A 21,255-nucleotide genomic window follows, 5' to 3' on the forward strand; every position below is an offset into this window, starting at 1 on the left:
CTTGTTGGTGAATCGGCAAACGTTTTTCATATCCATTATTCAGTTTCAGTATTTTTAAATACTTCATCGCCTTCTAGCCTGTCTGCTTACACCGGTCCCCTTTTCCGACCCGATTTCAATGTTATACCTCCTTAAGTGTAGACGTTTTGGGTATTCGTGTGGGGTTTCCAAATTATGAAACAAAAAGTGGAGCAAAAGGTCGGAATCGATCGTTACTCAAATGAAGAGACCCATTTACCGACATCCGGCTACGGTGTAATGTGGCTAGAAGACACGACTTTAAAATTTCCCTTTTCTGTCCATCGGAGCGGTTCGTCTTCTGTCAAGGCCTCCCAATGCCACAAGCGCCCGTACCCACTAGGCAACAACATAATTGTTACCGCACTTACTTTCTTACCGATCATACCTACTCACAGTTTCATTTGAAGGTCGTTCAAAAGTGAATGAGAGAACTCATCATTGGTCAGCCACAATGCTCATCTTTTACACACATCTTCACTTCCGTTACAGAGTCGGAGCGCAGACCGGAGCAGGTCGGATCGGGAGAACAGCGGCAACTATCAACACTGAGTAACAACAACCGCTGCCACCGTGGAGCAGAAACACGGCCCAACGATTACCAGCGGCAAGAAGATGGCCAGCACGGGTGACATTTGGTTGCAGTGGTTTTCCTGCTGCTTCCATCAACCCCAAAGCCCCCGGCGTCGGAGACACCACCAACGGTTGAGGATCGATCGATCGATGATCGGCAATCCGACCAACTTTGTTCACACCGGTCAGTAGACGTTTTTCTGTGCGATGGTTTCGCATACAAAATCAATAGAGATATTTGAACGATCCCGTTTTTTGCCTCTTTTTACAGGTCACATTGGCTCGAATGATGTTGAGCTAACAACGAACCACCTTTCCGCCTTACAGAATCAGATGCAAAGTAAAGGTGGATACGAGATGAATTCGCTCAGGTTACAGGTTTGTATCGATAGAAGCTACCCTGCATACGATACTGAAATGTGCACAATTTCACCTTACATTTGTCCTTCCATTGCAGACTTGCTGATATTAACCAGCCAAACGAGTATAAGTCAGTATAAGTCATCATCTCACGGGTGGGCCAAAGCATCCTACGATCATGCTGCAGAGTTCTGGACGAGATGTATAGCGCTAGAGGTGGCATTGGAATCGGAACCAAATGATCAGCAAAAGTAGCTTTTGAGACCATGTACGAGTTATCACATCGGTTAGCATTTCCGGAACGATAAGATCATCCGTACAGCTAAAACAACACAGCGGACAAGAAAAACGAGATCAAATGCCCGCTCGTTGAATATCAAACCACGCGTGAAACGATGACAGTGTTTTTGCTGGTGCAAATGCCATTTGCATTTCCTTTGGCTCGTTTATGTACATTTGTAAATAGTTTCGACATTGATATTATCTAACGTTTTCCTACATTACAACCTATTATCCGATGTGCAACTAGTGGGCAGCAGGGTAAAGAACTCAACTCATTTATTAATAAACTGCTGCCAACTAAATCACCACCACAAGAGAAGGGAAAAAAGTGGATCGATTTCTTCTTCGAACACAGTTCTGGTTTGATCGTGATGCAGAACTTTAGGTAGTTAAGCTGTTAAGAAAAGGGTAATCCATATTCTTCTGCTATGTTGTAAAAGAAACGATTGAAACGTTTCTCCTTTCTATTCTAACAATGAAGAACGTGCGTTTAAAGTGTAGTTTTATAAGGACTTCCTCTCCTGAACTGGACGCGTGCGTGCGATAACGTAAGCAAAAGGATTAATGTGCTAACAGAATGTAAGAAAATAAAGAACAGAGATTTTCGCATAATTTCTGTAAATTGAGTTTTGGTTTTTTTATTCTATATAATTGAATGATTGACAAACACACGTAACTACTTATCAGGTAATAAAGCCGTTTCGATGTCTTTGGATGTGCTGCAAAAGTCTTCGATACCAATCACAACCCAGCGACGCACGGCTTTCTGCCGTTCGATTAATCCGGCCCTTCAGGCGGAGACATGTCCATGTGGACGGCCTAACAAGATTTTTTGGGCTGGGTCCGGTGTTATTCTCATGGCACACGATCAGCCCGCTGGAGCATAGCGAGGTTTTGGGTGGCTTTCCATCCAGGATTTGTGAAGCTTTAGACGTATTAAAAGGTGCAACCACACATACCTGTTTTTTACATCACCCTTGTGTATATCAGTAATCTACACGAGGGGCACTAGTGAAGCCACCATCGGTTTTATTGGTCCTCTCCTTATTTTCCGACTCTCGGTATTTAACCGTTTGGGTGCTCCATGGATAACCTTCTGCTACGTAGGAGAGTCTCACATAATTGATGATTCCGTCAGTCTCTCTAGCCTAGTCTGTAGCGTCTCCTTTCTGTTCTCTAGAGTTCGCTCAGCTGATTCCAACTCTAGCACCAGATTGAACAGGAGCAAATGCAATTCTTTTGCCCTGGCATAGGCTCTTGGTGGTAACAAAGCGTCCTGACGCTTCTCGATCCACCTTCATCAGTAGATCCAGTACATGCATATCTTGGCTTTGATGTTTACTGCGGCTTGTAAAATTTTTGTTCGGCCCATTTCAAGAATTCTTGTCGTGAATGGGTGCGTTTTTGCTTCTCCAGGTATTAATACATAAAACTTATCTCCAGCGATAGATCAAGCAGGCCTTGGTGGAGGTCTTAAGTGGGTATACGGATCGTTACAGGGAATCCCGGCTATTTTTGATGCTTTCCTATGGCATTGACGCATTCCCAAATATTTTTGTGCTCATCTGCGTGGAATCACGTGAAGAAAAATATCTGTTATTACGTCAAGAAACTTCGGAATACACTTTAAGCAAGAGCAGAAAAAAGTTCCAATGAAGTGTATAAGCATTTATTTTGAGTGTAGTGGAAGCATAAATGGGGTTTTTTACGTGCGATGTATTTAAAAAATAACGACATCAAACGTTTAATATTCAAAATACGAATTTGCAAATTGTCCGCCAACTGTCAAACTAAAAAATTAGCAAAATTGACATCTGTCAAACGGCCGCTGAATGTTTATGGTTGTTTCACTCCGTTCGGCGCTCTAATCGTCTGTGCCTGCACTTTCTCCGGCCATTAGCGAAAAGTGTTTGCATTTGGAGTATTTGTCGCAAATTCCTTAACAAAGCCTTGCAGATCAGTGCACCAAGCCTGCACTGCCGAACAGGTAAGATATACACAGCATTCCCGGGCATGCCGAAATGGTGGAACCTCCAATCCCATTCCTTGGAACACCGGTTGTTGCTCACACACAAGCTTCTTTTTGGCGCAAATTCCATTGCAGCACTTTCGATCGGGACTTTTTTGGTCGTGGAAAGAAAATGTCGCAGCTCACGGACCTGAAGGCGTACGTTAGCTACGCACTGGACTGCACCCGGTTGCGCCTGGTGCGGGACGAAGCGGACGTCGAAAACGAGGAGCTGGTCTTCGCGCCGGAGATGGCGCATCAAATATTCGGCGAATCGGAAAGCATATTCGGTTACCGGGATCTGAAGATCGAAATTATGGCCTCCGCCGGGCCCCTGGATCTGTACTTCGACATTAGCTACACGAAGAAGGTGGAGGAACTGCAAACGGAGGGCTTGAAGGCGGACGACGTAGAGAAGTCGCTGGCGGACATGGTGGAAAACGGGAGCTATTACACAAATGTGGATGAGTTCAAGCGCGTCCACGCATCGAAAGCGCCCGCGTTCCGTCCGATCGGAACGAAGGTGGATGAGTTCAAGTATCCGCCGGACGGGAAGGACAGCACGGGAACGGCGCGCACCTTCGAGGTGTACGTGGCCAGTGCGGAAAACGCCGAGTACATGAAGTTCCACACGCGGCTGGAGATGTTCTCGTTCTGGTACATCGATGGGTTTAGCCGGGTCGAGATCGATCCGCTCTGGCTGTTTTTCACCGTGTACGAACGTTACGAGGCAGACAACAACAACGAATCGGCGGCCAACGACACGTCGAACGTCCGGTACGCTACCGTTGGGTACGTGAGCGTGTATCAGTACTACTCCTACCCGAACAAGGTGCGGCCACGGGTTAGCCAGATTTTGATTCTGCCACCATTCCAGAAGCTAGGCATCGCAACGCGCCTGATCAAGCACGTAAGTGTCCGAACGTTTAGAGATGCTGTGTAACTGTTTGCCCCTAACCTTTGCTCTTCCCCCCCCCCCCCCCCCCCTCCTCTGCTTTCGCCAGACAACGTACGAGTACTTCCGCAAGAAGGAAAACATTACGGACATCACGTTCGAGGAACCGATCGAAGCGATCCAGCACATACGGTCGGTGGTGGACGCCAAGCGCTGCAAGAGCCTGCCGGCGTTCGCGCCGGACAAACTCCTGGCCGGGTTCTCGAAGGACATGCTGCACCAGGCACGCGACACCTACCTCATCAATCCGAAGCAGTGCCGCGTGGTGTACGAAATACTGCGGCTTGGCGTCACCGATACGGACAACGCGGACCAGTACCGTGCGTACCGGGTCGAGGTGAAGAAGCGTCTGAACATGAACTACAGCCGCCACCGGCGTGATCTGGCCCGGGCCAAGAAGCGTGGCGTGGACGTGACGGTCGCCATGTGCGGGCTGCCCAGCGTTGCCGAGCGCATCGAATCGCTAAACGCCGAGTACAAGACCGTAGAGGAAATTTATGGACTGGTGTTGCAGAAACTGTTGGCCGAGGCCTAAGCCCCGAACCACTGACCGTTCTTTTCACCAACGATAACATTATTTTTTATTCACCGTTTTTTTCTCATTACATTCTCGGGAGGTAGTCTTTTCTTTTGTCTTATTATTGTGTATTTCGTACGTTTTTGGTTGAAAACTAGAACCACCGCGCGTTGTTGGAAAGATATTAACGTTCCCGCACCCGGTATGATTCGTACTCGATAATGGTATACTTCTCAATAAATTTTTATCATTTCTATCAACGGTGCCGCAGTGTGCGTTAATGTCGAGACTGAAGAACGCAATTCGGGTTCGACCACGATGCTTCACAATTAAAACATTTATTAACAACAATCATATGAGACGGGAGAACCAGGACATGTCTACCTCTCTTGTTCACCAAACAGTTGACATGCACATGCCAATAGTACGTATAAAAATATAATCGCTAATCGGTCGCTTGTACGATTTGTTGGGTACGAGCACAGCGCAGCCGGTCTTAGTGGAACATTTTGGCAAAAGCTTTCCGCTGCTGGTTCGTGTACTCCTGCAGATTCTTTCGTGTTCGTTCGTACTCGTTCTGAATCAACCGATCGTCCGGTATTCGCTTCAGCGCCCTTCTTAGATCCTCTAGCGCCTGCTCGTAGTTGCGCAGCTCGTTCTGTGCCATTCCCCGCCGGTACAGCGCCTTCGTGTTGTCCGGATCGATCGCAAGGGCACTGTCGCACGCGTACACCACGCTCGTAAAGTCCTTCAGCCGCAACTGTACCACTGCCTGGTTGAGACAGTTTAGCAGCTGAAACTCGGTCAGCACGGCGCGCCGTCCACTGCCACCTTCCCTGCGCGGTGACTGTTTATTTAGCTGGTTGGTAAAGAAATTGTAGTACCGTTCGGCTTTCTTGTACCGCCGGTTGGCCTGCACGAATTGATTCGCCTTGAAGTACCGATTGCCAACGCTACGGATTGCGTTTAGGTACTGTAGCATTTCATCGACCTGTATTTCAAATTGAGTAAAGTAAAACGGTTAATCGTGCGCGCAAAAATCGTACCGGTGTGCCGTTAGCCGCGTACCGCAAACTCATCGTAAAATCTGTTCCAATCGTCCGGAAACGGTGGCAATGTGTCGAACTCGTCGTCATCATCGTTCAACCGCCAATCCGCACCGGGTGCTATCTGGCCACAGTCCTCAATGACGATCGGTACGATCGGATCACCGTCGTCGGTCGAATGGCGCTCCATCTCACCTATGATGCTACCACCTCGTATCACGTACCCAACCACTACGTTAGTCCCGTTCAGATGTGGACACTCGCCGGACGTTATGAAGAACTGGGAATTGTTGGTGTTCGGTTTGCCCAAATTTGCCATCGACACTGCGCCATCCTCGTGCTGCAAAATCAAACTCGAATGTTTACTACACACGCACACGCTTTGCAAAACCGAATACACGGTGCAACGTACCAGTAGGTTAAAATTTTCATCCTCAAACGTTTCGCCATAGACACTCTCGCCGCCGGTTCCGTTAAAATGGACGATATCTCCACCCTGCGACATGAACAGCGATTTCACCCGATGAAACGGTGTTCCCTTGTAGTGAAGGCGCGTTCCAGTGCCTGATGCTACGCCTCGCTCCCCAGTGCACAGCAGCCGGAAATTTTCGGCCGTTTTGGGTACAACATCCGCCCGCAGCTCTATCACGATCCGTCCCACTGCGATGAAGATTTAGGAACGATTAGCCGAAACACTAGCAAATTGTATTCGCTGGGACATCGGTCTTATTCTTACCACTCTCCTGGCCAACTTTAACGTCCAAATACACTAACGGATTGCTCGGATCGTGTACGGAGCGATGCACCTTTATTCCCTCGGTATTAGTCCCCATCGAAGGCGTTTCGTTCGGCAAATCTGTCCGGAACACGCGCTTATTTGCGTCGTTACGAATGAAAAATGCTACCAACAAGATTGATAAGACTTTTGTTTTGTTTGTGTTTTTTTACGAGTGAGAAAGCGCTTTCTCACCATCGCGCCTCGTGAGTGAATCGAACATCTCACTGCATTTTGGGAGCTGGATTGTTTTTACTATGCTTTCATAATTTCCCAACACTTATGGAATTCATTTAAAACGTGAAGGTGAAAGAATGCAGATAATTTACACAATTTTCTATGGGAAAATAATGGAAGAAATCGGCCTAAATCAATCACCATCAATCGAACCCACCGGTTGCATACCATCCGGGCGCGAACCATGCCCATCGTGAGCGAGCAGCATTTCGTTACTTGAGAAACGTCAACGTGTGACACGTTTATAGGATGGTTGAGTACTTGACAGCTGACAGCAGTAGCAGCAGCATCAGCAGCAACAGCAGCAGCACAGCGAGCACAATCATCACGAAGCAAGTTTCCGGAATTGGTCTGTGTGGCGATGAAATTTACAACATGAAAAAGTTCCTTTCACCCAACGGAGCATGTACCCGGGTGCTGTGCAGTGTGCGACAAGATAGCTTGCTTCAAATGGTGTTGTAATAACTGGCCTTCTGCTGGTCTGGTGATGTAAATGGTTGTCGTGGGAATCCGCATACGTCACACCATAAGCGACGGCCTAGCATCCGGTAGTAGCGATAAAAGTGTAATATCGCCGCCATATGTGAACAGAGCCTTGGCGCGCTACGCAGTACAGCGGATAACGGAGGTGCGACCACAGGAGGACTACTGACTGCCAGTAGCTCGGTGCGATTTAAATCATAACCTCACAAGGGACGCTGATCCCAGGGACGCGAATGGAATTCGCCGAGCTCATATTGACGCCGAAGCTGGATGGCGTGCTGCTGTACGATCAGTTAAGCGATCGGCCTATCGACGGGACGCTTTGCATTACCGGACATCATTTAATCCTGAGCACGAGAAAGGAAGGGGCTCAAGAGCTATGGGTAAGTAAGGTGTCCCTTACAGGCAAGTTTATCGTTTTAAAATACGATGGCCGATGGCTCCACAGGCTCCAGGTGGGAAGTGTGTGTGTGTGTGTGCGTTATCAACCATATGGTTACCATATGGGCCAGTACATGACTTTCTATCTCAGCTACTGGACAGTTGCTTGTTTAATTAGGCGGTGGTAGTGCGCTTATTACCCATAACCTAATTGAGTTTTATACCATCGCCTGCAGTTCTATCTGTTCCGGTGGGTAATTTGATTATGGTGGCTTCCTGCATAGTGGAGCATGCCATTTTCTAAAGTTGAGCATGCTTTCAACGTTCTACAGCGTACAGGAAGCCATTACAATATTGATAAAAAAGTTTTAAAATGGTCGGGTCCCGGGAATCGAATACATACACACACCTCTGCTACGGGTAAAATTAAGCTACGGAAGCTGCAAATGGGTGCCCAAGACCAACCTGTCGAGCATGTAGAGCCAGAGATAGTTTTATTTCAATTGGAAGACTGCAAGCCTCGCCATCGTTGGTGTGTGAAGGTTTTTTTTTAGGTTTTGGCGATTGTGCTGCAACTAACCCTAGAATGCCACCGCTCAAAATACTAAACTGAAACTCGATAACGCTTTGCTCCTTCTTGCAGCTGCTGCACCAAAACATCGACCTTGTCGAGCGCAAGCCCAACATCGTCAACAACATCCTCGAGGGCGGTACCATCATACTGAAATGCAAAGATTTGCGCATCATTGCATTGAAAATTGCGTCCCCGCAGGAGTACTTTAACATTTCCAACTCGATCGAGCAGCTGTCCAATCTGGAGGAAACGCGTATGCTCTATCCGTTCTTCTACATCCCGATGTACAACATCCTCGAGGACGGGTACTCGCTGTACCGGCCCGAGCAAGAGTTTGGCAAACTGCTAGCGAACGGGGACGAGTGGCGACTGACGACGGTCAACAGCTCGTACCAGGTCTGCCCAACGTACGGCGCTCGGCTCGTGGTGGCTCGCTCAATCACCGACGAACAGATCATCCAGTCGGCCGCGTTTCGCGATGGTGGCCGGTTTCCGGTGCTTTCCTACCGGCATGCAAACGGTGCGGTCATGTTGCGCAGTGCGCAACCGCTCGCTGCACCGGGCGTAACGAAGCGTTGCCGGGCGGACGAAGCCATCCTGAATGCGGTGCTGGGCCGGAGCAAGAAGGGCTTCATCTTCGATACGTGGGCCAAGGGCAAGAGCAGCACGACGGAAACGGATCAGCATTACTCGCAGTGGAAAAAGGTGACACGGCCGATTGGACAGTTCAGCTCCGTGTCGGCGCTGTTAGATAGTTTTATCAAATTGATGGAAGCCTGCAACGATGTGCAGTGCAGCTCGGACAAATGGTTAACGCGGCTGGAACTGTCCGGCTGGCTCGGGTTTGTGCTGAACGCGCTGAATGCTGCCTGCGTCGTGGCCCAGTGTCTCGATCAGGAGGGCAGCCCCGTGTTGGTGCACGGTGGCAAAGGGCTCGATACGACACTCGTCGTAACATCGCTGGTGCAAATTATACTTAATCCCGACAGCCGTACGATCAGAGGGTAAGTCATACACACACACTCATTCGCAAAACATTCGTAATGGAGTAAAGGGAGAGTGTCTAACATTGTTCCCTTTTCGCTTGTCCGTATTTTTTTTTTGCCAGACTGCAGGCGCTTATCGATCGCGAGTGGCTACAGGGCGGTTATCCGTTTTCCACCCGGCACAAACATTCCTGCTACACACCGACAAATCAGCGGCGCAAAAGTTCCAGCGCCACTTTCCTTCTGTTTCTCGACTGCGTGTACCAGCTATACGCTCAGTTCCCCTGTAGCTTCGAATACGACCATCGGCTGCTGGTAACCATGTTCGAGCACAGCTACTTCAGCCAGTACGGCACGTTTTTGGGCGATTGCGAACGGGACCGGGTACAGCTGAAGGTGACGACCCGTACAACCAGCCTGTGGTCGCACCTGAACCGGCCGGAGGTTGTCAAGTCATTGCTGAACCCACTGTACGAACCGAACCCGGCCGTCATATGGCCCTCGGTGGCGCCGATCAGTATTGTGCTGTGGTCGGAGCTGTACACTCGCTGGTCGATCGATCAGTCCCAGCTGAAGATCAATTTTGGCCACATTCAGGCGCTGGTCAGTCGGGAGAAGGACTTGCGCAGCAGGGTGATCAAATTGCGCCGCCAGCTGGCGGACCTGCAGCGCGAGTATCAGATAGTGCGGAGTGAGAAAAATGGCAACGACAGTGAAGAGCTGCACCACCACCACCACCGACACGCCGAAATGGACGATCCCGGTGATGATGGCGACGAGGAAAGTGTATCGTCCGATGCACTTGGTTCTAGTAAGTAGAATAGAAACATGGCCTTACGCGCGCGCATTCGCGTGTTCTTGGTAAAGAAGCGCAATGTGCAGGAGAGATAGGAGCAGGAAGATGATATGTTAGGTGACTTATAGGCACACAACCACGCGCAGTTTCTTTTCACGATATACGGCCACGATGCTAGTCTTTTTATTGTCTCTCTTATGGCAACGAACCACCGTTATGACAGTTTTTGCACATATCTCTCGATGGATGGAGCACACTATGTTACGTCAAGGTTTCACTCAATTTTAAACAATTTACGCTAAACGGATGGTATTGGTTTTTCCATTTACACGTTTACATTTACATTACATTTACATACGTTTCCATTCAAATTTCCATATCCACAGTGCAATTGAAATTCCTGGTTTCTTTTGTTTTGGGGCATTTACTTGAATTCCTGAAGCCAAGAGCTTCATTTACTACGAGTAACTTATATACGTTCCATGACTTGTTTGTAGTTGTTTGTTTGTAGAGTTTTGAGAGACTTTGGGTCTCTTGGACCTCTTTCGTACTTGTTTGTAGTTGAGGAGGGCCTTAACCCCTTTGGGTGGAAAGTATAACTTGTTTAAAAAAATGTTCCCTTTAAATCACACTCCCTCACATTTCTCTAGAAAAGCGTACGTGTTCTCTCTTATGAGCTGCATTAGGATATTGGTAGTGGTTTTATGAAGTTTCGAATAGTAACGAGACAACCATAACAATTGTTTATAATGTTGTTTCTATGCAGGTTCCTTACTCTTTGTTTACTAGTACTACTAGTAAACTTACTAGTTCACTAAGATGTAAGGGTTGTACCAATTGCACGGATCATGAATCAATGCGGACGACCGATATACATTTGTAGGCTACTCTGAGGGCTATCCTCGTGCGAACTGGAGTCACCAAATAAGTATTCGCATCCGGGTAGATCTTGAATTCGATTACCTGGGACTTGAAGATGGTTATACCTCGCTCTTAAACGTAAATGATGTGCCTTCGTGATGCGCAGATTTACTCGATGATATTGTTCCAGTACTCTGCTGAGGCATCGTGAAGATATTGAAAAGGGATCCTCTTCTTCGGTGTCGTTTAAATCCTTGATTGAAGGCACGTCCCCAGATGGACGAGGATAATGCAACTATTGCAACCACTGTTTCAAAGTCGATGTCAACGAGAACGTCTCTAACCTATCGGTAAGAGTGTCGAGCATTTGCTCGTTCGAGGGCTGTGAGTTGCCTTTCAATATCTCCTAGGGCGTTACTTGCACGAGGGCGTGTCCAGTCGGCAGTTGGAATAGGATTATAGCTATAGAAACATTTCCGTATGGCAGCTGGTGTGGCTTGCACGGGTCAAGGGTTAATCCGAACGGCGGACAGACACTTACAGGTTTGTCTGCGGGCTTGCTTCTAGCGAACCGGAGTTACCAAATCGGTATTCTTCGATTACCTGGGAACTTGCCGATGGTTCTACCTCGCCCTTGAACGTAAATGTGGTGCCTTCGTGGTGTGCATAGGCCGTGCCACGTAGCTTCAGCTCGAATATCGTCTGCGCGTACGCTTCCATGAAGGTGGCTCGACGAGGTTGTTGACCCTGCAATGCTTCCAGCCTTTTTTTTGTTTACGGGGAGAGAACCTTCAAAAGGTACACCGTCACGGGGGTACGTCACGGCATGACAGTGTTCCCCGATCTGGGTTATGTGGGTTTCACACTGACACCAGGCCCGAGAAGCGGACTTGGCAACCGGTGGGACCTCACTAAACCGCTCCTCGACCTGATCCGACCCCTGCCGATTGCTGTTGTCATCGTCCTAGTTGTCTGTGCTGCTGCTTCGCGTCTTCCTTCTGCCAGTGCTGCTCCAATCCGCTCGTCCGTTGCCGTAACTACCGGGCGGGTTTTTGCTCAAGCAAGGGCCCTGGTCGCTGCCGCTGCTGCATCCAAATTCGATGTCCTGTGTTGTGGAAAGGAGGAAGTTATTATTGCCCAGCTTGCTCTCTCGTCCGCTGTCGTTGTTGTTGCCGTCGGCTTGCCGTTGGCGGACTCACCGCATTTCACCTCAGTTGAAGTGTTTTGAAGATCGTCCGAGCGGCAGTTCGAACCGCCTCCCTTGTGCTGCTGCTGGCGCACATTTCCGCCGCTAGATTGTTCATCGTGAAGTGGGTGGTGCACTGCTGTTGCATCTCCTGATGCGCCCGAGTGAACCGTTGACGGCGATACATGACATGCCCGACATCCTCCACGGTGTTCGGGCCGTCTGTAGCTGCATGTCTTGGGCCAGCTGGATATGGTTAAGGTTCTGTTGGAGGACCTTAGGCTCGCCGGTTGGGCCGTGAAGATACTACATCCCCTACTTGGCGGCACTGGCGCTGTCCGAACGAATGCCCGATTGCTTCCGGGACCTTGCAGACGAGGCATTTCCGCTCCTTGACACACTGTCCTGTGTGCTTTGGTTCCGCACAACGATGGCATCGGCTCGACCGGTCCTTTCCACGGCAGTGAGATGCTATGTGGCCGTATTCGTAGCAGCGGTAGCACTTGCGCTTCACCTCCACCTTCTTCAGCCGGCAGCACCGACTAAACCCGATGACGTGCTATTTTTGCAGCACCTCATCTGTCACCGCCGCTTCCGGACAGCCGAAGAACGCTACTTGCGTTCCGTAACTGGACATGGCGGTGGTGATCTGCTCTGCGTACAGCGTCACTCCCAGGGCGGCGCTCAGGTCCGTGGCGATCTTCTCTTTTGAGCAGCTTGGGGAGATGTTGGCGCAGGTCAGCGCCTGGTGGTGGCTGGTCCGCGGTCGAACTTTCGCCTTGTCCTCAAGCACAGCCGATACCCTCTTCCACATTGCCAGGGTTTCCGCGTGGTCGGTGCAGGAGAGTTCCAGAAGAATTCATCCCCTGGAAATTCATCCTCGTGCGCACGACCTTCTGCCGGCCATCCCCGAGCATCTCCTTCAGGATGCGCATCATGTCGTTCTGGGTGGTGGAGTTGATGGTTTCCAACTCCAGCGCGTCCGGCTGCCTGTAGATGCGTTTCGTTGGCTGTTGCTCCTTCGGTGGCTGCTGGTGCTCCGGCTGCTGCTTTTGCGTCTGTGTATCTGCAATAGCCGCGGCCTCCTGCTTGCGCTGCTTCCTCCGAGCCCGTCGCTTCGCCTGCTTGCTCATAACCTTCGTCCATTCGGCCTCGGGTTCGTGAGACTTGTCCTTGTCTTTGTCTTGTCCATTTTCGTTGTTCTTGTCCTTTTTGTTCTCCGTATCGATTCCGTTTGTCTGTGTGGAGGTCTTGGGGGTCTTCTTCTTGTTTCTCTTGCTGCGTTTAGTTTTGTTTCCAGTTTCTGTAGAGGTTGTGGGGTCGTCTGTTGTTGAGGGGATATCCGTAGTGGTTTGGGGGATGTCTGGTGTGGGTTCTAGGTCGTTAGCCGGGTCAGTCATTTTTCCTATGTCTTTTGGTTGTTGTCCAGTTGTTATTGCTTTTGCCAATTTAGTGAGGCTGTCCATTTTCCGTAACAGTTCCGTGTTGGCCTCACTTATAATCTCCGCCATGTGCAGAGTAAGTGTGAGCTCGTTCATCGAGATTCCCGAGGGTAGCGGCCTCCATGTTCGGGGGCTCGGCCACCACCTCCTTATCTCCCTCGGCTCCCCGCTCCTCGGGTCCCTCGACATGGTCCAGCTCGCCCCCCCCCCCTCCCTCCCCCCTCTCTCCCCACACATGTCAGCGACTCGGCAGGGTCAGTCGATGTCAATATGTCTTTTGTTGTGGTCATAGTTCCGTTTTGGTCAATTACCTAGGCCAGTACTACCAGGACGGACCTGATGGCGGCCTCCCAGTCCCTCGGCAGCGCAGAAAAGCCCTTAGTTTTCTGGCCGTCGCGTATAGTACGCACGACATTGTACAGTCGTTTATACTGATCGGTGTACATTTCGAGGCTTCCGGAGACGATGGCAGCTGGCAAATCTTTGGTGTAGCTTTCAAGCCAGACGCTAGATGGTAGAGAAGACTAGATGTTAGTCACTGTTAAACGTAAGGATCTCTTACTTACTTTGACATTTGTTGACATCGTGCAATGCTTCCAGCCTTAATAGCGCCATGTTTCCGTCATTCCGCAAGGATTGCAGAACTCGTAATTTTTTGTTTTCGCCTTGTGTCAATGATGCAGGCAAAGGTGTTGATGTTACTTGCTGGCACTCGGTAGCAGTGAAATGTTGCGTCTTTATTAAAGAGCATATATTGTGTCAGCTACTGCCGACGCGCCGACGCGGGAAGGTAAGTTACTGACATTCCTATTCTTCCGTCGCTTTCGTGGCGTGGACGTGGCTCAGAAGGCGGTTGCATTTAGCCGTCTGCAGCATTTGTCGCACTTCCTTCTGTGTCCCGCCTGCGTTGGCGGAATCGCAGGACACGTTCGCAGCAGGCAACTCCCGTCTCGTTGCGGTGTTCGGGGAGACTGGGTGCATCGGGTTTGCTCGCTCTCATTTTTCCCGCGCCTCGGCCGTTCGCATCCTTCTCCTCTCGTTGCGGGCACTCAGTAGCAGTTGCATTTATGCGTTTGTCTGTAGGCAAACGAACGTTACAACCACTAAAATTTCTGATAATGTTGTTGCCGTACTCATCTCCCACTCCGCATGTGGCAACATCACATTCTGCAATATCTCTACGTAGTTGAACTACGGCTACTTACTGAACTACTGAACAGTCCGGCTACTTACTGACAGGTTCAGCTCGTCCATGATTATCCTTTTGTGCTTTTGTGTATAGTCGTTTGTACTGATCGGTGTACATTTCGAGGCTTCCGGAGACGACCTATCTTTGGTCAGTCGCGGGTAGGACATACCGGGTTATTCTTTCTCGCGGTGGCTTCCGCTTCCGGCAACCGACGGGATTGATGGCTGGCGGTGGTACCGGTTGCACGGTCCAAGTCACCACAGCTCTGGTTTACCGTCGGTTTGGACCAACGCCTCTACTTGCCCATTTTGTGGCTCCCCGCCATTTCCTCTGGTTGAGCCAGCCAGCTGTTGCCGCATCTCCTGTTGCGATTTCAAAAGCAGCGAACTCTATGTGCTCCAAGGGGACAATAACTGCTAGGCAAGCCATAAGAATCAAGGTGTTGCCCAGGAAGGTAAAGGGATTCTTCTGAGTCGCTTGAATCCCTGGTTGAAAGCAAATGGAAAAGTAGAACAGGAGTGGCAATTGATACCACTGTTTCAAAGTCGATGTCGACGATAACGTCGCTAACCGATCGGTAATAGTGTCTACCAGTTGCTCGTTCGTAGGCTGTGAATCACCTTCCAATATCTCTAGCTTCTGGGCTTGCTTCTTGCGAACCGGAGTTACCAAACCGATATTGACATCCGGGTAGATCTTGAATTCGATTACCTGGGACTTGAAGATGGTTATACCTCGCTCTTAAACGTAAATGATGTGCCTTCGTGATGCGCAGATTTACTCGATGATATTGTTCCAGTACTCTGCTGAGGCATCGTGAAGATATTGAAAAGGGATCCTCTTCTTCGGTGTCGTTTAAATCCTTGATTGAAGGCACGTCCCCAGATGGACGAGGATAATGCAACTATTGCAACCACTGTTTCAAAGTCGATGTCAACGAGAACGTCTCTAACCTATCGGTAAGAGTGTCGAGCATTTGCTCGTTCGAGGGCTGTGAGTTGCCTTTCAATATCTCCTAGGGCGTTACTTGCACGAGGGCGTGTCCAGTCGGCAGTTGGAATAGGATTATAGCTATAGAAACATTTCCGTATGGCAGCTGGTGTGGCTTGCACGGGTCAAGGGTTAATCCGAACGGCGGACAGACACTTACAGGTTTGTCTGCGGGCTTGCTTCTAGCGAACCGGAGTTACCAAATCGGTATTCTTCGATTACCTGGGAACTTGCCGATGGTTCTACCTCGCCCTTGAACGTAAATGTGGTGCCTTCGTGGTGTGCATAGGCCGTGCCACGTAGCTTCAGCTCGAATATCGTCTGCGCGTACGCTTCCATGAAGGTGGCTCGACGAGGTTGTTGACCCTGCAATGCTTCCAGCCTTTTTTTTGTTTACGGGGAGAGAACCTTCAAAAGGTACACCGTCACGGGGGTACGTCACGGCATGACAGTGTTCCCCGATCTGGGTTATGTGGGTTTCACACTGACACCAGGCCCGAGAAGCGGACTTGGCAACCGGTGGGACCTCACTAAACCGCTCCTCGACCTGATCCGACCCCTGCCGATTGCTGTTGTCATCGTCCTAGTTGTCTGTGCTGCTGCTTCGCGTCTTCCTTCTGCCAGTGCTGCTCCAATCCGCTCGTCCGTTGCCGTAACTACCGGGCGGGTTTTTGCTCAAGCAAGGGCCCTGGTCGCTGCCGCTGCTGCATCCAAATTCGATGTCCTGTGTTGTGGAAAGGAGGAAGTTATTATTGCCCAGCTTGCTCTCTCGTCCGCTGTCGTTGTTGTTGCCGTCGGCTTGCCGTTGGCGGACTCACCGCATTTCACCTCAGTTGAAGTGTTTTGAAGATCGTCCGAGCGGCAGTTCGAACCGCCTCCCTTGTGCTGCTGCTGGCGCACATTTCCGCCGCTAGATTGTTCATCGTGAAGTGGGTGGTGCACTGCTGTTGCATCTCCTGATGCGCCCGAGTGAACCGTTGACGGCGATACATGACATGCCCGACATCCTCCACGGTGTTCGGGCCGTCTGTAGCTGCATGTCTTGGGCCAGCTGGATATGGTTAAGGTTCTGTTGGAGGACCTTAGGCTCGCCGGTTGGGCCGTGAAGATACTACATCCCCTACTTGGCGGCACTGGCGCTGTCCGAACGAATGCCCGATTGCTTCCGGGACCTTGCAGACGAGGCATTTCCGCTCCTTGACACACTGTCCTGTGTGCTTTGGTTCCGCACAACGATGGCATCGGCTCGACCGGTCCTTTCCACGGCAGTGAGATGCTATGTGGCCGTATTCGTAGCAGCGGTAGCACTTGCGCTTCACCTCCACCTTCTTCAGCCGGCAGCACCGACTAAACCCGATGACGTGCTATTTTTGCAGCACCTCATCTGTCACCGCCGCTTCCGGACAGCCGAAGAACGCTACTTGCGTTCCGTAACTGGACATGGCGGTGGTGATCTGCTCTGCGTACAGCGTCACTCCCAGGGCGGCGCTCAGGTCCGTGGCGATCTTCTCTTTTGAGCAGCTTGGGGAGATGTTGGCGCAGGTCAGCGCCTGGTGGTGGCTGGTCCGCGGTCGAACTTTCGCCTTGTCCTCAAGCACAGCCGATACCCTCTTCCACATTGCCAGGGTTTCCGCGTGGTCGGTGCAGGAGAGTTCCAGAAGAATTCATCCCCTGGAAATTCATCCTCGTGCGCACGACCTTCTGCCGGCCATCCCCGAGCATCTCCTTCAGGATGCGCATCATGTCGTTCTGGGTGGTGGAGTTGATGGTTTCCAACTCCAGCGCGTCCGGCTGCCTGTAGATGCGTTTCGTTGGCTGTTGCTCCTTCGGTGGCTGCTGGTGCTCCGGCTGCTGCTTTTGCGTCTGTGTATCTGCAATAGCCGCGGCCTCCTGCTTGCGCTGCTTCCTCCGAGCCCGTCGCTTCGCCTGCTTGCTCATAACCTTCGTCCATTCGGCCTCGGGTTCGTGAGACTTGTCCTTGTCTTTGTCTTGTCCATTTTCGTTGTTCTTGTCCTTTTTGTTCTCCGTATCGATTCCGTTTGTCTGTGTGGAGGTCTTGGGGGTCTTCTTCTTGTTTCTCTTGCTGCGTTTAGTTTTGTTTCCAGTTTCTGTAGAGGTTGTGGGGTCGTCTGTTGTTGAGGGGATATCCGTAGTGGTTTGGGGGATGTCTGGTGTGGGTTCTAGGTCGTTAGCCGGGTCAGTCATTTTTCCTATGTCTTTTGGTTGTTGTCCAGTTGTTATTGCTTTTGCCAATTTAGTGAGGCTGTCCATTTTCCGTAACAGTTCCGTGTTGGCCTCACTTATAATCTCCGCCATGTGCAGAGTAAGTGTGAGCTCGTTCATCGAGATTCCCGAGGGTAGCGGCCTCCATGTTCGGGGGCTCGGCCACCACCTCCTTATCTCCCTCGGCTCCCCGCTCCTCGGGTCCCTCGACATGGTCCAGCTCGCCCCCCCCCCTCCCTCCCCCCTCTCTCCCCACACATGTCAGCGACTCGGCAGGGTCAGTCGATGTCAATATGTCTTTTGTTGTGGTCATAGTTCCGTTTTGGTCAATTACCTAGGCCAGTACTACCAGGACGGACCTGATGGCGGCCTCCCAGTCCCTCGGCAGCGCAGAAAAGCCCTTAGTTTTCTGGCCGTCGCGTATAGTACGCACGACATTGTACAGTCGTTTATACTGATCGGTGTACATTTCGAGGCTTCCGGAGACGATGGCAGCTGGCAAATCTTTGGTGTAGCTTTCAAGCCAGACGCTAGATGGTAGAGAAGACTAGATGTTAGTCACTGTTAAACGTAAGGATCTCTTACTTACTTTGACATTTGTTGACATCGTGCAATGCTTCCAGCCTTAATAGCGCCATGTTTCCGTCATTCCGCAAGGATTGCAGAACTCGTAATTTTTTGTTTTCGCCTTGTGTCAATGATGCAGGCAAAGGTGTTGATGTTACTTGCTGGCACTCGGTAGCAGTGAAATGTTGCGTCTTTATTAAAGAGCATATATTGTGTCAGCTACTGCCGACGCGCCGACGCGGGAAGGTAAGTTACTGACATTCCTATTCTTCCGTCGCTTTCGTGGCGTGGACGTGGCTCAGAAGGCGGTTGCATTTAGCCGTCTGCAGCATTTGTCGCACTTCCTTCTGTGTCCCGCCTGCGTTGGCGGAATCGCAGGACACGTTCGCAGCAGGCAACTCCCGTCTCGTTGCGGTGTTCGGGGAGACTGGGTGCATCGGGTTTGCTCGCTCTCATTTTTCCCGCGCCTCGGCCGTTCGCATCCTTCTCCTCTCGTTGCGGGCACTCAGTAGCAGTTGCATTTATGCGTTTGTCTGTAGGCAAACGAACGTTACAACCACTAAAATTTCTGATAATGTTGTTGCCGTACTCATCTCCCACTCCGCATGTGGCAACATCACATTCTGCAATATCTCTACGTAGCTGAACTACGGCTACTTACTGAACTACTGAACAGTCCGGCTACTTACTGACAGGTTCAGCTCGTCCATGATTATCCTTTTGTGCTTTTGTGTATAGTCGTTTGTACTGATCGGTGTACATTTCGAGGCTTCCGGAGACGACCTATCTTTGGTCAGTCGCGGGTAGGACATACCGGGTTATTCTTTCTCGCGGTGGCTTCCGCTTCCGGCAACCGACGGGATTGATGGCTGGCGGTGGTACCGGTTGCACGGTCCAAGTCACCACAGCTCTGGTTTACCGTCGGTTTGGACCAACGCCTCTACTTGCCCATTTTGTGGCTCCCCGCCATTTCCTCTGGTTGAGCCAGCCAGCTGTTGCCGCATCTCCTGTTGCGATTTCAAAAGCAGCGAACTCTATGTGCTCCAAGGGGACAATAACTGCTAGGCAAGCCATAAGAATCAAGGTGTTGCCCAGGAAGGTAAAGGGATTCTTCTGAGTCGCTTGAATCCCTGGTTGAAAGCAAATGGAAAAGTAGAACAGGAGTGGCAATTGATACCACTGTTTCAAAGTCGATGTCGACGATAACGTCGCTAACCGATCGGTAATAGTGTCTACCAGTTGCTCGTTCGTAGGCTGTGAATCACCTTCCAATATCTCTAGCTTCTGGGCTTGCTTCTTGCGAACCGGAGTTACCAAACCGATATTGACATCCGGGTAGATCTTGAATTCGATTACCTGGGACTTGAAGATGGTTATACCTCGCTCTTAAACGTAAATGATGTGCCTTCGTGATGCGCAGATTTACTCGATGATATTGTTCCAGTACTCTGCTGAGGCATCGTGAAGATATTGAAAAGGGATCCTCTTCTTCGGTGTCGTTTAAATCCTTGATTGAAGGCACGTCCCCAGATGGACGAGGATAATGCAACTATTGCAACCACTGTTTCAAAGTCGATGTCAACGAGAACGTCTCTAACCTATCGGTAAGAGTGTCGAGCATTTGCTCGTTCGAGGGCTGTGAGTTGCCTTTCAATATCTCCTAGGGCGTTACTTGCACGAGGGCGTGTCCAGTCGGCAGTTGGAATAGGATTATAGCTATAGAAACATTTCCGTATGGCAGCTGGTGTGGCTTGCACGGGTCAAGGGTTAATCCGAACGGCGGACAGACACTTACAGGTTTGTCTGCGGGCTTGCTTCTAGCGAACCGGAGTTACCAAATCGGTATTCTTCGATTACCTGGGAACTTGCCGATGGTTCTACCTCGCCCTTGAACGTAAATGTGGTGCCTTCGTGGTGTGCATAGGCCGTGCCACGTAGCTTCAGCTCGAATATCGTCTGCGCGTACGCTTCCATGAAGGTGGCTCGACGAGGTTGTTGACCCTGCAATGCTTCCAGCCTTTTTTTTGTTTACGGGGAGAGAACCTTCAAAAGGTACACCGTCACGGGGGTACGTCACGGCATGACAGTGTTCCCCGATCTGGGTTATGTGGGTTTCACACTGACACCAGGCCCGAGAAGCGGACTTGGCAACCGGTGGGACCTCACTAAACCGCTCCTCGACCTGATCCGACCCCTGCCGATTGCTGTTGTCATCGTCCTAGTTGTCTGTGCTGCTGCTTCGCGTCTTCCTTCTGCCAGTGCTGCTCCAATCCGCTCGTCCGTTGCCGTAACTACCGGGCGGGTTTTTGCTCAAGCAAGGGCCCTGGTCGCTGCCGCTGCTGCATCCAAATTCGATGTCCTGTGTTGTGGAAAGGAGGAAGTTATTATTGCCCAGCTTGCTCTCTCGTCCGCTGTCGTTGTTGTTGCCGTCGGCTTGCCGTTGGCGGACTCACCGCATTTCACCTCAGTTGAAGTGTTTTGAAGATCGTCCGAGCGGCAGTTCGAACCGCCTCCCTTGTGCTGCTGCTGGCGCACATTTCCGCCGCTAGATTGTTCATCGTGAAGTGGGTGGTGCACTGCTGTTGCATCTCCTGATGCGCCCGAGTGAACCGTTGACGGCGATACATGACATGCCCGACATCCTCCACGGTGTTCGGGCCGTCTGTAGCTGCATGTCTTGGGCCAGCTGGATATGGTTAAGGTTCTGTTGGAGGACCTTAGGCTCGCCGGTTGGGCCGTGAAGATACTACATCCCCTACTTGGCGGCACTGGCGCTGTCCGAACGAATGCCCGATTGCTTCCGGGA

The 21,255-nt window shown here is 50.6% G+C and overlaps 4 protein-coding genes across 8 annotated transcripts in view; 3 read left to right on the forward strand and 1 right to left on the reverse strand.

Moving 5' to 3' along the window:
• The window catches only part of LOC118506981 (CDC42 small effector protein homolog), a 29,582-nt gene extending 27,727 nt beyond the window's left edge, over positions 1 to 1,855 (forward strand). For all 5 annotated transcript variants that reach the window (XM_036044845.1, XM_036044848.1, XM_036044844.1 and 2 more), the window contains exons 4-6: positions 511 to 775; positions 863 to 969; positions 1,049 to 1,855. In XM_036044845.1, the coding sequence (XP_035900738.1) occupies positions 634 to 775; positions 863 to 969; positions 1,049 to 1,057 (258 nt within the window). In that variant the 5' untranslated portion in view covers positions 511 to 633 and the 3' untranslated portion in view covers positions 1,058 to 1,855. The remainder of the gene's footprint in view (positions 1 to 510; positions 776 to 862; positions 970 to 1,048) is intronic.
• Positions 1,856 to 3,062: 1,207 nt separating this feature from the next.
• LOC118506983 (histone acetyltransferase type B catalytic subunit) lies at positions 3,063 to 4,976 on the forward strand. The gene is made up of 3 exons (XM_036044851.1): positions 3,063 to 3,220; positions 3,338 to 4,151; positions 4,246 to 4,976. The coding sequence occupies exons 2-3, from the start codon at positions 3,375 to 3,377 to the stop codon at positions 4,729 to 4,731; spliced, it is 1,263 nt and encodes a 420-aa protein (XP_035900744.1). The 5' UTR covers positions 3,063 to 3,220; positions 3,338 to 3,374; the 3' UTR covers positions 4,732 to 4,976.
• A 27-nt stretch (positions 4,977 to 5,003) lies between these two features.
• LOC118506984 (peptidyl-prolyl cis-trans isomerase D) lies at positions 5,004 to 6,752 on the reverse strand. Its single transcript, XM_036044852.1, has 4 exons — positions 6,496 to 6,752; positions 6,172 to 6,419; positions 5,782 to 6,099; positions 5,004 to 5,704 (listed from the first exon to the last, which is right to left on the reverse strand). The coding sequence occupies exons 1-4, from the start codon at positions 6,590 to 6,592 to the stop codon at positions 5,210 to 5,212; spliced, it is 1,158 nt and encodes a 385-aa protein (XP_035900745.1). The 5' UTR covers positions 6,593 to 6,752; the 3' UTR covers positions 5,004 to 5,209.
• A 280-nt stretch (positions 6,753 to 7,032) lies between these two features.
• LOC118506982 (myotubularin-related protein 9) overlaps positions 7,033 to 21,255 on the forward strand; it is a 33,699-nt gene continuing 19,476 nt past the window's right edge. The window contains exons 1-3 of the mRNA XM_036044850.1: positions 7,033 to 7,637; positions 8,279 to 9,213; positions 9,318 to 10,006. Of these exons, the coding sequence (XP_035900743.1) occupies positions 7,488 to 7,637; positions 8,279 to 9,213; positions 9,318 to 10,006 (1,774 nt within the window). The 5' untranslated portion in view covers positions 7,033 to 7,487. The remainder of the gene's footprint in view (positions 7,638 to 8,278; positions 9,214 to 9,317; positions 10,007 to 21,255) is intronic.

Source organism: Anopheles stephensi, chromosome 2 (assembly GCF_013141755.1).
Source record: "Anopheles stephensi strain Indian chromosome 2, UCI_ANSTEP_V1.0, whole genome shotgun sequence".
NCBI lineage: Eukaryota > Metazoa > Arthropoda > Insecta > Diptera > Culicidae > Anopheles > Anopheles stephensi.